The 15,741-nt window shown below is 47.3% G+C and overlaps 1 protein-coding gene across 6 annotated transcripts in view; it reads right to left on the bottom strand.

Annotated features, from left to right (window-relative positions):
• Window positions 1-15,741, bottom strand: part of LOC8029686 (WW domain-containing adapter protein with coiled-coil) — a 122,956-nt gene that overhangs the window by 31,143 nt on the left and 76,072 nt on the right. For all 6 annotated transcript variants that reach the window (XM_040503802.1, XM_029995512.4, XM_029995519.3 and 3 more), the window contains 4 exons: window positions 15,292-15,428; window positions 11,986-12,072; window positions 7,802-7,908; window positions 112-234 (listed from right to left, as the gene is read on the bottom strand). In XM_040503802.1, the coding sequence (XP_040359736.1) occupies window positions 112-234; window positions 7,802-7,908; window positions 11,986-12,072; window positions 15,292-15,428 (454 nt within the window). The remainder of the gene's footprint in view (window positions 1-111; window positions 235-7,801; window positions 7,909-11,985; window positions 12,073-15,291; window positions 15,429-15,741) is intronic.

The raw sequence follows: 15,741 nt of genomic DNA, 5'->3' as shown, positions 1-15,741 counted from the left end.
CAAGCAGGAGCACCAGCAAGATCAATGTGAGCACGGACGCCGGATGGACAAGGCTAGACCCTAAAGAGCTTCGCCCCTAAAAGGAGCCCAAAAACTCCCAGGGCCACTCACCCTTACGCAGGTCCGAGTTTCGTGCCGAGGAAACGCTCGGCCGCCGTGTGTCCGACCGTGCAGCCTGCTGGTACGGCCTTGTGGAGCTCGACACGGCAGAGCTGCTGGAATGCTTGTCACCCTCTGCAAAGGGAGCATCCCCTGTGGACCCCCGCCGGCCAAGGGCACCGCTCCAAACTCCACACAAACACCAACTGCATATTAAACACGCCCTTCCGTAATAGCACAAAAACAACTGCCACCCCCCAGTTTCGGTCCCGTTTTGTGTCTGACAGGGTTCATACAGAATGTTTGATGCAAAATTCAAGGACTTTTCAAGGATTTCAAGGGCATCAGAATACAAAATTCAAGGAGGGTTTGAAAAAATTTATTCATTGACAGGAGTTAAGAAATAAGCTACTTTTTGGCAAGAATTTCTCGTTTCATAGCAGCTATAGCTGCTTTCTTTTCTTTTACTGTTTGCCGAAAACTATTGGCCTTGGCCAAAAGTGTCAAGTTATTCTTTGCCTCAGCATCTTCTAAGAAGCAATCTGCCGCCTCAAGCAGCCACTTGAGAGTTTTCTGGAGTTTCAACTTCCTCTCGTGCATTCTCTCCAGCTCCATTTCAACAGCTTTCTCTTCAAAATTTTCTGCTCACAGGCTGGTTATTTCTTGCGCTCTTCTAAGTATGCAGCGTATTTCTGCCTTGATAGGCGTACAGAGGACTTTAACTCCTTCGACAGTGGAATAGTCAACAGGCCACGGTTTTTGATAGCGTCGAAGATGATCCGCTGAGGAACATGAAATCTCTGCCAAGTTTTCAAAAACAATCTGCTTGTTACCTCTGAAGCCCCTTTCGACGGAAGCTTGGCCCTGACTGAGCAGAAGGAGCAGCTTTAGTGCTTCCCACAGTGTGGAAAAGGAAGTGTCGTACTTCGTCAGGCGCACAACTAAAAAACTTATCAATACGCTCTTGGCTTCTTTCGTAGCCTTGCAGTTCATATCGAAATTCGTGACAAAAATTCACATGCTGCCCACAAACCTGGTCTCTCTTGTGCTCAGAAAAAAGTTTTGCATCGATAAGGCAATTGAAAACAACTTTGAGCTTCCCGAGGCATTTTTCTGTTCTCGACATTTCCCTGGGATCAAAGCAGGATAGCCCTCTGATAATTATGTACTTGAGAGGACTTTTTTCACGAAGCTTGAACGTCATTTCAACCAGAAACTTGCGACACTCAAATCTAACCTCAAGAATACATTTAGGGCTCGCCTTGCTGTTTTTCAGTATTTTCTCCGCTGCACATCCAGACAGGAGCTCTAGGAGTAGTGAGACGACACAGCCTTCATTGTCCACAGAACCTCGGCTTCAGCAACCATTTCGTGCTTCCAACAATCCGTGTCAAGGGCCGTAAGGTACTGGCACCTGCACGCTGGTGCCTGGGCATATCCAGCGCCAAGTCTGATGCTAGTAGATAAGAGGTGATAGATGAGCTGGAAGCAGCTGACTCGACTTCAGATCGATGCTTTGCGCTTTTCAAATGACTCTTCAAAGTGCTTTCACCCATTATGGCAACATCAAGTGACTTTCGACAAATCACAAACTTCGCTCGGAAGAAGTCATTCGTATCTGGGTTCACCCACTGGTGATAGTCTTAGTGTTCCAGCCAAGGCGAGAACTTACACTTTCGACCCGGCATTTTGGCTTTGAATCTTGATTGAAAGTGTCTCACGCTCACCAACACTATCCTCAACACACCCAACAAAAAGAAAAAATGGCGATGACACGGGACGTCTTGGATTGGATTGGCTTTATCCTTTAGAACGAACGACATGCCGTGTTGCCATACGATGCGGCCCCATTAAAGGACACATGCAAAGGAAAAAAACATTTTTTTTAGACAGCTTAGATGGAAAAAGGATGTCATAAAACGATTTTACAACGAAGAAACAAAATTTTTAGAGCTATATTTACGGCGCTATACGAATTTGTAGTTGGCGCTCGCGGGAGCCGCTGCAGGTCACGTGGTAGGCCCGCGCGCCGCCGCGCTGCGTCGCCGCCGCACGCTGAGCGTTGTGCGAACGCCGCTTCAACGCGTTTCTCCAAGCCGCCGTCGCCGCCGCCGCACAAGTTCGTCTGCTTCGGGGCGCCGCCGCCGTCGTCTGACCGGCGCACAGGTCTATCACGTCTGCTTGCGTTTTTTCAGGAGTTTCCTTTGGGCTCTAAAAGTTACTTATTCGTCTTGGTTTTTTGTTATACTTCAAACAAAGATGAATAAGTTACTTTTAGAGGCCATAGGAAGCTTCCGAAAGAGCGCAAGCACCACGTGATAAATAAAGACCAGTCACGTGATAAATACAGACCACTTTTCCGCGGTGCCCGCGGGCGCCTACTACAAAATCGTTTTGCGCCGTAAATATAGCTCTAAAAATTTTTTTTCTTCGTTGTAAAATCGTTTTATGGCGTCCTTTTTCCATCTAAGCCGTTTAAAAAAAATGTTTTTTTCCTTTGCATGTGTCCTTTAACGCATTTGTTGGAGGATTTTCAAGGAATACAAGGATCGTCTCAACTTTCATGGATATTTAAAAGCCCTTGAAAAGCTTCTAACGAAATTCAGGGTATTCAAGGATTTCAAGGAGCTGTACAAACCCCGGTGTCATTAACCCTTCGAGGTTCATTTCCTTTTCGAAACACGTTTCACAATGGTTGAGTGTTTTTTCCAGAGGAGTATAAAAGAAGGTCAGAGCAAAATTAATTTTTTTATCTAGCGGAAGCACAATATTGCACTTGCAACCTGTTCAGATTTAGAAGCATCAGACAGAGATAGTGAAGGCAAAAAGTTGTCACCTTTCTTCCATTCCGTTTCATTTTGGTGTGTCCGCTTCCGCAAGAGTCTGTTCGTTTCAGACTCGGAACAGGAGGTGCTTGACAGACCTGCCTCATCGGTGGGTAACCTCTCATCCTCTAAACTAAATTCTGAGAAGCGTTAAGAGTCTGAATCGAAAGAGCTGGCATGTCAAGCGACCATTTTGCATATATCACGTGCGTGGAGCATCCAAATGCAAAACTATAAATAACAACAGAAAAGCCATACACCGTGCTAACATAATGTTTATAGTTTGCCAAAGGCAAAAACAAATAGCACCACCTCCTGTGGTGTGCGCGGTTTTGTATTTAGGCGAGCACTTTCAAGGGTGTAACTGTCACTGTACATGTACACTGACGACTCTCAAAGGGTTAACCCTTTCTCAGTCGAGTATTTTTCTCACAGGGACACAACACCCCCCCAAAATATGTTTTGAAATTTTTTTTCCAGGTGATTTAATATGGTGTCGGGAGACTACCCAATCAATATTTTGCTACAGAGTGACATATCATTTTGATAAAGCCAAAAAACTCAACTGCTTGAAACCGAAACTGAAACACAAGCCCGGAAGCTCATAGCCAGAAGTCACGTGACTACACTCGACCACATTTGTTTTCTCTCCGCTTCTCCGGCATGTGAAGCAGACGATGAAGTTGATGCACCGTTTCTCGTGAGATTGCTTTGCACTTATATTCCTTCCGCCCAATGATCTCTGCTTGAAGACCGATTAGTCAGTAGCACGAATGACACGTCTGTTGCAAAGTTGGTCCGTCGTGCGCCGCCATCATGTTGTCCATCTCGCGGTACTTCACCATATTGAGAACGACGTGCACACATATTTCCTATGATTCGTGCAACATTATGTTTTCGATCAACATATTCGCAGCATTTTGACCCTCGAGCACGCGCTCTGGCCAATCACAGCTTCGTAAACATGAGATGGGAGGCTGTGGGGAAATCCCGACCACGCCAAAACTATCCGGCTGGCGCCATTTTGAAAGCCGGCAAAGAGAAAAAATTCACGTTAGAAACAAGACAAAGATGGTGGCTGCCGGCCGCATGGTGCAGTAACGGGGAGCTCAGGAATTGGGGTCAGATTTCGAGTTTGACCACTTTTTGGATGCTATCCGCGTCTCGTAATGATCTTTTTTAACATATTATAGAGCGAATGAAATGCTGCTATCCGTGATGGCGGCTGAGGTCACTTGATCTCTCTAGCTCCGAGTATAAGTTTTAATTCCGGGGGACGAAGGGCTATGTGCGTTCTCAACGTGCCTCAGTAACTACGAAGCCGCGGTATGTCGGTTATTGTAGATAAAACAGATTGGGACTGCGGTATTGGCTTTGTGAAGCTAAGCAACTATTTTGGAGATACGAATATGCCGCCGCCGATGCATTTGGAGACATACCAGAAAACGGCAACAAGCATGCATGATGCAAGCAACGCAATGGAGGGCGCCGCAAAGGCTGTGAGGAAAGTGCAGGAAAAGGAGGCTCAAGATTAAGTGCAGAACAATAGAGGTGATGGTCTTGATGTCTGTGTGAATTACGATGGCACAAGGCCGAAGTGTGGATACGCGTCACACTTTGGAGTTGGTGCAGTCGTCAAACTCAAGAGTGGCTTAGTCCCCCCCCCCCCCAATGACGTCTCAGTCCGAAACAACTATTGCCACGTCCCTGGTCCAAAAAAAGATTTAAATGGATATCAAGCAGCAGAAGATCCAGTACAAGAGTGTGCTTAGCGACGGCGACAGTAAGGCTTTTAAGCATGTTGCGAGTCGAGGATTCTACGACAGGGATTTTCAGAAGGAAGACCGTGTCAATCATGTGGCAAAGTGATGTACGCGGGGATGGAGAAGTTAAAGAAGACCAAGAAGGGACTCGGAGGTTTCGTCCAATGTTGTGACGAAGAGGCTAATAAGCTCCTATGCAAATGCCTCGAAGAACGATGCACTGGACGTGACAACAATGCATAAGGAGGAGTTTGCAAGCTTGCTTCACTCCTGCTCTACTCTTGCCGAGCCCCAACACCAGGCGTGTCCTCAAGGCAAAGAGTCTTGGTGTCACTTCAATCGTGACAAAGCAGACAAGCTAAGTGCACGACGCTCACATTGCCCAGCCTTCTCAAGTGAGATAGCGAAAGAGCTAATGCCGCTCTACAACCAACTGTTGGACAAAGCACTGCTGGTAAGATGCTGCAGGATGAAGCCTCAAAATGCCAATGAGTCTTTTAATGTTCTGGTTTGGAAGAGGTGCCCCAAAACTGAGTTTGTGTCACTGCGCACTGTGGGAACCGCCGTCGCAATGGCAGTCCTCAAATTCAACCTGGTTCCACGGGGCTTTTAATAGACTGCTTGGCAAGATGGGCATAGAGCCTGGAAGCCACCATGTAGCGCACACCAAGGAAGCAACTGAGCTGGAGATCACGAAGACCAAGGCAAAGGCACTGAACTCCTCCTGCAATGGCGCGGGATCTTAACGGTGACGGCAAACGAAGAGGCTTCCGTGGGCCAAAGTTTGGATAGGTGGCAATGCCTCCCCGAGTTAAAGGTGGGCCTTGGAATGTACGCCGCAGAAATGCGCGATCGGTTCCTAACCGTGACGCAATCACCGAGCAAGCGCGGAAGATATGGTTGATGCTGTCATTTGCAAAGTGCAAGATTTCGTTGGACGACGCTGACGAGGTGCTTTGAGAACGTAGCAGTGATGACGACGGGAATGACATCACCAGTGCAGACGAATCACAGTCTCTAGTAGTGGACAGAGTGAGAATGACAGGAAGCAGCTTAAATTGTCCCGCCTCCAGCGTGAGCTTCCTAGTTTCGACAACTCCTGGGCATCTCATGCGCCTCGCGTGTGCATGCGCAGCCAAAGCACGCCAGAAGGCATCTATCCCGTGCTGGAGCCTGGGCTTTTGCAAGAAATACCCTGCCGTTGTCACGCGCTTGCCGTAAAATGCACCTGTAAAGGTGTTCTTTTTTTTTTCCATTAGGCGATGGGGGGGTCGACTTACAATCGTATAAATACAATATGTCCACCGTCCTAGTGGCATACATCGAACTCAAAACGCCGTAGGAATGTAAGCCGCAAACGTTGGTCTGGATGTGATCATAGATATTCCTAAGTCCCTGAACATCTCGCTCCGACTCGACCGCTGGTAGGCTTCGGTGCCTCTCAGTAGGTATTCTCGCTGAGTGTTCCGCTTGTCTCCAATGCATTCAGCCAGGATTTCTATAGCATCTCTATAGCATGCTGCTGTAGCCTGCAGTCCGGAGATGGCACTGGCAGTTGGTCCGATTAGTAGAGAGCGTAGGTGTTTTCTGCTTCAGAGAGCTTGGTGTTGCAATGTACATACTGCGGCATCTAACTGCTCCCTGAAAGATTGCCACTGTGTGAGCTTGCCTCGATACTGCAAAAGTTGTAGTTTGAGGAGCTTCACTTCCGTGGTGTGGGAGGGGTCGTCTCTGTCAAGGTCGGCTTCTGGACTGGTTACGGTCGTGGCCGCCCAACAACGCGCTATCTTGTTACATAACTCACCAAGCACTCCTGCAACACCGTCCTCGCAGTCTGCAACAGAAACGTAGTCAGTTTCCGGGTCAGCATCACTGATGTGCAGCTCAATCTTCACAATGACCTTGCAAAATTCTTCGCTGCAGGCGATCAATCTGTCTTGTAGGTTCTCGAGGGAGTTAACATAGAGTGCGGATGACTGGAGTGCAGTTGCAATCTCACTGATGATCTTCGTGTTCTGGTTCCACCGAATCTTCCGCCTTGTTTTCAGCCAATCCCCTTTTGGGTTGATTCCTGACGTCCAAAGTTTCAGGTTTCGGCAACAATATGTTGCGTTTTGAAGTGCTCCTCCAGTTCGGCGACTTTGATGGTGATGTGGAGGTCGTTCACCGAAAGACAGGACGACCGGCTTCAACGATAAACCGACACATTCTATCTGGCTCGCGATCGCCTCGTCTCGCCTCTTCTCGGAGAGCAAAAACCAGAATGCTCTGTGGCCGCTATTCTGCATTAAATATTTAACGCAACTCACATAATGGACAATTTTTTGAGGGAACGGAGGCGTCCATATCAACCAGATGTGACTCCGATTTTTCTTTCGTTGCAGTGTTTTATGGCGTCGGATGCACCACTGCAATGCATTCACTTTATGCTCAGGCACGTAAATGACCACAAATGCTTCTTTCTCAGAGTTATAGTAAGTCTTAAGAACCACTAACTTGAAGTACTTAAATAAAACGCTGCACTCAATTGAAAAAACACATTAAGTGCCTGGTAGACATGTATGACAGAAGAAAAAAAATTTTGGAGAGGGGGAGGGGGCCTTTCCTCCCCCCAAAGAGGACAACAAAAATACAGAGAAATGTTTAGGTAGCAAGACTCACTTTGAGTACTGCAGCACACTTCTATTTTGGGACATTGTGCCAAAATAGAAGCACATTTCAGAATTTCTCTTCACTCAAAATAATCTCACAATGTAAACATTGCTCTAAATTTTTTTTTTTTTTTTTCAGTGTCATTTTCTTTTGCGACTATCGCCCGTAGTTCTGGCACTTTTTGGGAGTGTCCCATTAGGAGGAAAGAGGATTCTCAAAGAGACACCTGTACCATTCCCAGCACAGAGCTTCAGGACCTGGAGTAGGCAGAACTAAAGCATCTTCAAGAGTCTTCTAAGCAGCACAAAATGTGCCAATGCAGAAGGGTCGTGCCTCGAGCAAATGGTAGCTCAGCAGTCGCTGGTGGCACAACAATGGTTGTTGGTACTCGCGAGAAGCATGAAGCGTGGACCTGATCCAGGGGCTCTAGGAGGAACGGCTGCCTTGAGAGAGGGCACTTACGACGGCTGTTGGTGCCACTCGAACTGGCTGTGTGGGAGGCCCGGACCTTGCACCGGCCAGCCGGCTCCGAGGCAGTGCTGGGTGCCAGCGGCACCGTGCTCTGCAACCTGGGAGGAAAAGATGCCACCCTCCTTTACCCCCGAGTAACCACCACTCCCAAAGTCCTCGTCTTCCTAGCTCCCCCTCTTGCGGGACACTGCAATGCCACCTAAATGTGGCACTCTTCACTGGGCGGTGCCCCTTTCTTAAAAGAGACTTGGGCTAGTTGGTGGACGATGGCTAGGAAACTTGCAAGGGCAAAACAGAGATGGACACGAAGCAGGCGACGCTTGTCTCTGTCCGTCTCTATTTTGGGTTCAAAAGCTTCTCGGGTCTCTACCCAACCAGCTGTCGACAATCTAGAGTGCCGCAGCATTAGCCAAAAGTCTAGCAACGCTGCCACAGGTTAAGAGCCTACGAGGGCAGGCAGAGAGGCTGAAACCGGGCAAAGAGGTTTTCGGTGGCTACAATTGGGTATTGTTCCTTCTCGAAAAGGGTCCCTTGCAAAGTCTGCCCTCAAAACAGGGCCAGATCAGATGAACACAAGGCAGGCCAGCTTAAAACTGCCATGCTCTAAAATTCTCCTTGCCTGTCCAGGGGTGGAACTCATGAAACGTACTTGGGAGCAGCCACGGGAGCAGCTGAAACAGCTGTTTTGGAGCAGTTTGGGAGCAGCTAAAACTACGTTCTGGGGCAGGCTAGGAGCAGCCAGATCAGTTTTCATTGCACTTCAGCTTGTGTCTTAGACAAGAACGGGAGCAATTTCAATCGCGCTTAGCAGCACAGATGACCATGAGTGGTTAGAGACCTAGGTAGATGGGATGAGTGTAACAGATGCGAAAACTTGAAACTTTGCGAGCCTTAATGAGAATCAAAAAGCAAGTACCCTATGTTTCTAAAGATAGCGTCCTTCATATTTTCTCAGTGGCTTTCAGCTGCTCAAAATGCGAACTAGAACTGCTTATCGCACAACCCACACGTGCTCGACTAAGTAATTATATGTGCGAACCACGTGACGTGCGTAAGCAACGGACGTGCAGTTGCGCAGAGGAACAGGGCAACGAATTTCGAGTTTATCCTATTGTGCAACTCGATATCGAAGCAGCAGACTATGATTAACGAAGTTATCGTATTTGAAGCGATAAGCAGGAGCAAGGTTAAAGCACGCCGAGTAGGTCTACCACTCGCGTAAGAGGTGCTCGTCGGCAAGGGTTCGGATCGGACCGCGTTTCAGTTCTATCAAATCACGATTTATCTTGCGAAAATAAAATTCCAACTTCTAACGATGAAGTACTAAAAAGGAATATTTTGCTAATTTGTTTTCAACTGGCTGACGTCCGGATCTCGGATCCCGGGCCGCAGAGCCTCAGACATTAGCGAGTTTTAGTAGACCGTGTTTCCCGCTCCGCTCAGCCCCTCCGCTACCCGGAACTCTACAGCCAAGGCTGTCGGCGCGAAGGCGCAGTGGCGGTTGCTTCGTAGCGGAGGGTTAGCGGAGGGGAAAACACGGTCTTCTAAAACTCCCCAATATGACGCTTAACGACTCGACCTCACCTCAGCCGACAAGCTTAACAGCTTATGGTTGAAGAATAACAATCCAGTGGCAGATGGTGTAGCGCTTAGAATCCGATTTTTTTTTATCGCGTTTCCGACTCGGGATACACAGGGAGAATAAACGGAACAAAGGATTGCAAGGCCGACCAGGCTAAACGCGCTCATTGCTGCCCCATTCGAGTAATAAAACAGAAAACCAAGACAAACTAAAAACTTTTTTGACGCACGTTATGCGATTTGGCGCATAATGGCGCGAGGTATAGGCTGAGGCGCAGTTTCTGCAACATGGCGCAGGATGGCGCAGACACATGCGTCTGGCTCAAAATGGCGCAAATGGCGCAGCCGTTCCACCCCTGCTGTCACAGCTCAAACGAGGCTCTCTATGCGTCATGTGGCTTTGGCTCGGGGTGCAAGACTAACAGTTGAGCGAGGCCTTCTTCTCCTTTTAAACGCGTTGGTGGAAATTTCTAAAAATAAAAAGACGCCTCTAGAAACATTCCCAATCGAATGCAAAAAGTTTCACCTATCAGATGCAACACTAAATGCACCGGGACAGCTACACTTAACTCCAAATGCGGCAGCCACTGCCTTTACGCGTGTTCGGCACGGGTTGAGCTTCAATTCCTTTCAGAACATGAACTCCCACTAAAAAAAACAGCTTAGGAAAATATGTGAGTCGTCAAACGTCTTTCCTGCTCTAGAAAGCCACTTGGGACCATGTCGGTGTACCGCTTCTGTCCTTATTGGTTTGCACAGAGACCAGCTTTTATTAACCCCCAATTAGTAGCAGTTGAGACTATGAAGCAAGGCGGATGGCTCCGCCAACAATGCAACTCGAGGAGCATAACAGGGAGAGTTGCCCTGCTATATTTTAGCTTGTCCAGCATGCTCCTTAGGGGCATTTCTGCCACCTAGACTGCTGCCTCACACTCACTTGGAGTAAAGCATCAGACAATGCTCCTTCCTGTTGCCAACTGGCTTGCACAGCCGACCACCACACCAAGGAAAACAAGCTAGAAATCACTGCCTTCACATTAGGAAAGCATGCTGACCATTAAAGGTATGGTGAACCGAAATTTGGATTTCAAAAAAACAATGCTGGAGATGTAGGCGGGACGCTACAATCCCTACAACACTACTAGTAAGGCGATATCTCAAATGGACGGCCGCATTTTTGGAAAAAGAAGTCGAGATTGAACCAGGCCGACGAGGCGCGTGACGTCAATATACCTAGTTTCCTCCTCTCTTCGCTTCGCTCCCTCAAGGCCGCGAGGCGGAGAAGACGCGAGGCCGTTCCCTCTCCTTCTCGGAGAAACATGACGTCAACATTCCTGCCAAATGCGCCTCCTTTTTTTTAAAAATACCATCATCCGTTCGAGATATCGCTGTATGAGTGATGTTTTGGTGTTTGTAGCATCCCGTTGCACGCTTTTGCCGCGTGTTTTGGGGAATCCAGATTTTGGTTCAGCATCCCTTTAAAGCTTTAATGGCACAATGGCAACCAAGGCCATACTCTGCCGAACCAAGTATGAAAGCCAAGGGGCAATAGTACCCAACCATGCATTCTGGCGAGATAACTCGGCAGAAGTATGCCACGCGCAACTTCCACGTTCCATGCACCTTGCTACAACACAATGGCCACCGGTGAACCTTCGCCCGACGTTTTTCTACGTACAAAGGCGGTGTTTTGACTTGCTCCAGTTCCTTTGCATCCGAATGGACAATGCAAGGCAGCGTAGTCGGCCGATACTCAATTTCCGCGCATCATTTGGGGGCTAATAATCAGAATCACTTCCTGCCAGAAAATCCTTCCCTGGTGTCCTTCTTACACTCTACCTTCTTTTATGGCCAAACTTTATGGCCAGTTAGAGAGCTAATCCCACACAAAAGAGGAGGGGTTTTCTCCTTTCTTGTAGGCCCAACTTTAAAGGGGCACCGACGCACCCCCAGAATAACTTATTTTCTCCGTGAAACCCTAGATTAGGCAGACATAACCCAAAAGTTTTATCACTGTAGGGTTGTGCATTTACTAAAAAGAAAAAAATTAACTTACCGTAAAATAATGGGCAAGCGCCCACTCAAAATTGAGAGATAATCGTGAAAAAATGGGGAATGGGCGCTTGTTCAGTCATCAATTTTACATATAAATGTACTGTGCATATTTTCTCAGATCTTAGAAATTTGGATATCGGCGCTTAATGTGGAATGGGCGGATGCATGGTATTTTACGGTAGTCAAACCAAAACCTGACGGCCAGTACGGTGCACCTTGATGTCAAAACATGCGAGCCGTAAAGAGTTTCTTCCTGCAACTATGAGCTCCAAATTCAATTCACCGATGCATTTCTATTGATAAAATTCTGTTTCCTAGATTCTATCGCTTTTGCACTCTAGAAGGCCCAGAATTTGAAAAATATTTTGTGCACTGTGTCGTCTTAGCAAGTGACTGTAAAAGAGGATGAGAGAAGATCCGAACATGCAGTCCTCAACCGGCACTTTTTGTGCAGGAAAGCAAAATGTCGAGCCCCAACCATTTGCTCTAAGGCGGCCCTGGGAGATGGTTCGAGTCCAAACCTCAGCAAGCGGAAATACCTGGTGGGCGTCCCCTTAAGACGAGCCGGCACTTGGGCAGTTGGCTCATCGGCGGCCGGAGTGGCCCCGGTCGACGTGCCAGGACCGCTTCAACCAGAGAAAAAAAAGCAGAGGAGGCACACACACACGTCACCAATCATACTCCTCGAGTTGATTGGAACCGTCAAACATAAAAACGATACTAGTGGCTAAGAAGTTCTCCGAGGGGGGGCTTTTTTGTTCTATTTTTCTTTTATACTGGCAATTATCAGTAGTTTATCTTAGGGGGTACATTTTACAGCGTATGTATATTGACATCTGTCTGTCGCTGTGTGCGTTATTTTGTTTACATGCCACTACTAGAAGATCGTTACATGGCACGTAAACAGCGTCTCGGTAAGGATCATGGGGCGGGGGGGGGGGGGGGGGGGGGGGGGGGGGGGCTCTTTCCCCGATTTCACCAGGGGGGAGAATGAGCCCCGATGCCCCCCCCCCCCCCCCCCCCCGTAGTCTACGCCTATGAGAGCAGGTATCGATTTGGAAATGCAATATCCTAATTATGTTTTTGCAAACTTTATTGACCTTTTAAAGGGCTTCTCAAGCTAAGGCTTTTTGAAGTCTTTATTTTCCTATTCTAGATTAAAAATTTTATGAAGCTTATGGCTAGTTACTAACAAGCTACTGCACTTCATGAGAAGCAAAATTGACTATTGTATCATACTTTTTATAAAAAATTAGTGTGCCTAAATCTGCGTAAAAAAAAAAAAAGTCTAAGGACACCTAGGCACTTCTTGAGAAATTGTGAGTGCGAAAGCATGAATGTCGTTCTTCCACTCCCTTAGTTTGTCTGCGGTTTAGTGGCGTAGACTACCCCATTTTGCCGGCGGACAGCCGAGCGCGCGCTTCCGTGAAGTGGCTGCGCTGAGCTCGGCCCTGCGGCCTCACTGGAGACTGCCTGGACGGGCTCTGGCTCTGCCGCCACCGCTCCCTCCTCTTACCGGCGGGCGCGCCACTGCGTGCACTGCGCCGCCATGGAGAGGGTTTCTATGGTAGCTTTTTTGGGAATTACGCCGCACAAGAGCCAATGGGAGCCTCGTTCCTTGATGACGCACACCAGCCAATGAGAGCATAATACATCAGAAATCAGATGCACTGGGGAAAGGGGATTTTAAGTGCCGTATGACCAACGTTTGGCGTGGTTTCAAAGCTGATGACGTCAGTTCGCTCCGTGGGACAGGTAATGCTTTCGCATTTACACCTTTTTCATGTAGTTGTTTCGGCCTCTGAACACAAAACTATAGAGGCTATATTAAAACTGATGATAATTTTGAAAAGACAAAACGTGATACATAGCGCAAGTTTTAGTATTTTAGAGCAAATATAAAAAAAGGTGACTCCGACCTGCATCTTGCCTTAAGTGAGGCAAACAACATTCGAGGGGCAAGGCTCCATACATCATTGGTAAGAACCCAAAGGAGTGCAAGTCAAGTGACCAATGCGCAACCACTGTCTGTGTGGCAATATCAAGCAACTTTTGATCAGTCAATCACGCAACAGGAATGGTGAGATACCATGTCGAAACTAGAAACAAGTTGAGAAGATCTTGGCGGGCAGCGGACAACTGCGGCAGATTCTTTAGTATTTATTGGTTACACTTCCCTAAAGTACACAAGCAAAAGAAAAATAACATGTTTTTTAAACAGCCTGGATGGGAAAAGGAAGTCATAAAACGAATTTATAACAAAAAAGAAAAAAGTTTAGAGCTATATTTACGGCGCGAAATGAAGTTATTGTTGGCACCCACAGGCGCCGCAGGAAAGTGGCCGCTATTTATCACCTGACTAGCTGCTATTTATCGCGTGGTGCTTACGCTCTTTCGAAAGCTTCCTACGGTCTCTAAAAGTTACTTGTAAGTCTTCGTTTTAAGTGCAAAAAAAAAAAACAAAGATTAATGAGTAACTTTTACAGCCCAAAGAAAGCTCGTGAAAGCTCCTGAAAGAACGCAAGCACCACCTAATAGACCTGTGCATCGGTCAGAAGTTGACGGCGGTGGCGCACTGGAGTGTTCCCTTCCGGCGGCGAGGAGAAATGCGTTGAACCAGCGGCGCACCACGCTCAGCGTGCGGTGGCGGCAGAACTTTGCGGCGGCGGCGCACAGGTCTACCACGTGACCAGCTGCGACTCTCGCGGGTGCCAACTACAAATTCGTTTTGCGCCGTAAATATAGCTCTAAAAATGTTTTTTTCTTCGTTGTAAATTTGTTTTATGACATTCTTTTTCCATCTAGGCTGTTTAAAAGAAAAAAATCTGCATGTGTCTTTTAAAAGGACACCGCATATATGCTTACATTTGGATGGAAATGCAATCCATAAAGTCCCCACAATTGAGACAAGGTATCCAACTCATAAGTTGGCTTTTTTTCTGCATCAAAACCTTTGGCCAACAACCAGCTGCTTGGGCCTACCCTAGGTACTTTTTTTTCCAGTGGTCATGCACGATAATGACGCAACGCGGAATGTTTTTTTAAGTAAGAAAATTTCGGAGGCATGTCTTTCATAAATAAATAGTGAAAGAGTCCAAGTCAATAAAAATAGATTTGCCATATCTCTATTTCATTGTACCTCGACAATGCTAATAAAAACTTAGTAAAATAGTAAACTTAGTAAAAAGTTAGTAAAATACAGCAACACTTTTGCTGTATTTTACTAACACGGCATGTCACAGTTGTGACGCGTATATCATCACGTCGTATAAATACCGCTGTGCCATGGCTTAAAATTTTCCGATGAAAAATTAGCAACAATAAATCTGGATTTGCGTAAAATGAGGAAAAGCTGCATGCATTTTTTATGGGGCTTGGAGGCAGTAACACCCCCTTTTAAGGGCAAACATTCTTCAGAAAGTTAGGATATTTAGCAAAACACTCGCATTGGAGTAAAATTCTGTCCCAGTGGCACCACCAGGCAGATACGCACCGGCCACGGTTGGTCTAGAGCTACCAAGTAAGCTACACTCTAAGTATCCACACTTCATTCCCCAATTTTCTTACGGGGGCGCTTTTTGGCCGCTTCGTGCAGAGCAAATTGGAGATTGTTACCAAAATGAAGATTGCTGTGCCAGGAAGCCCAGACGATATTGTTTTGCCCTGCTGCAGACTGTTTTAACATTTCTGGAGGAAGGAAAAGCGATTCCTGCTATTTCAGATAAAATTGAGGTAACTTGCAATTTTGGGCTCTCAAGCGTAGCTTCTTCAGTGGCTATAGGTTGGCCCAAACAGCGGCCAAACCCGCAATCTCGAAGCACGGCAGGCCACCTCTCACAACTCACCTCTCCCAGTCGACCCACTCCTTGGGCTTCTCCCACTGCGACACCTCCGTCTTGCAGTTGTAGTAGTACTTCTTGCCCGAGGAACTGACGTGCTCCGACCAGTCGCCCACCTGCTGCCGAAGCTTTTCCTTGCTCTCCTGCGGGCAGGGAAACACTGCTTGTCAGCCTCGCGACATGCCACCGTGCTTCCTCAACACGTTTGTGCGGCCACTGAACCCCCAAAGAGAAACCTTCTCCATTCGTATGACCTGTGCAGTGCCTGTACACCCAAAGGTCTTTCATTCGTCCCTGGACGGATCCTTAAACATCAGATAACAGCTCCGAAAGATTGAGGTCGCAGAATGCTGTGGCTAGCACGAGTCACTCATTTTACCAACCATTAAATATGGGAGCCCAGTTTGGAAACCATTCATGCAACAAAACATTTACAAAATAGAATGCATACTAAGT

This window comes from Ixodes scapularis, unplaced genomic scaffold (assembly GCF_016920785.2).
Source record: "Ixodes scapularis isolate PalLabHiFi unplaced genomic scaffold, ASM1692078v2 PGA_scaffold9__187_contigs__length_104089568, whole genome shotgun sequence".
In the NCBI taxonomy this organism is placed as follows: domain Eukaryota; kingdom Metazoa; phylum Arthropoda; class Arachnida; order Ixodida; family Ixodidae; genus Ixodes; species Ixodes scapularis.
This window is presented reverse-complemented; position numbering and strand designations above follow the sequence as displayed.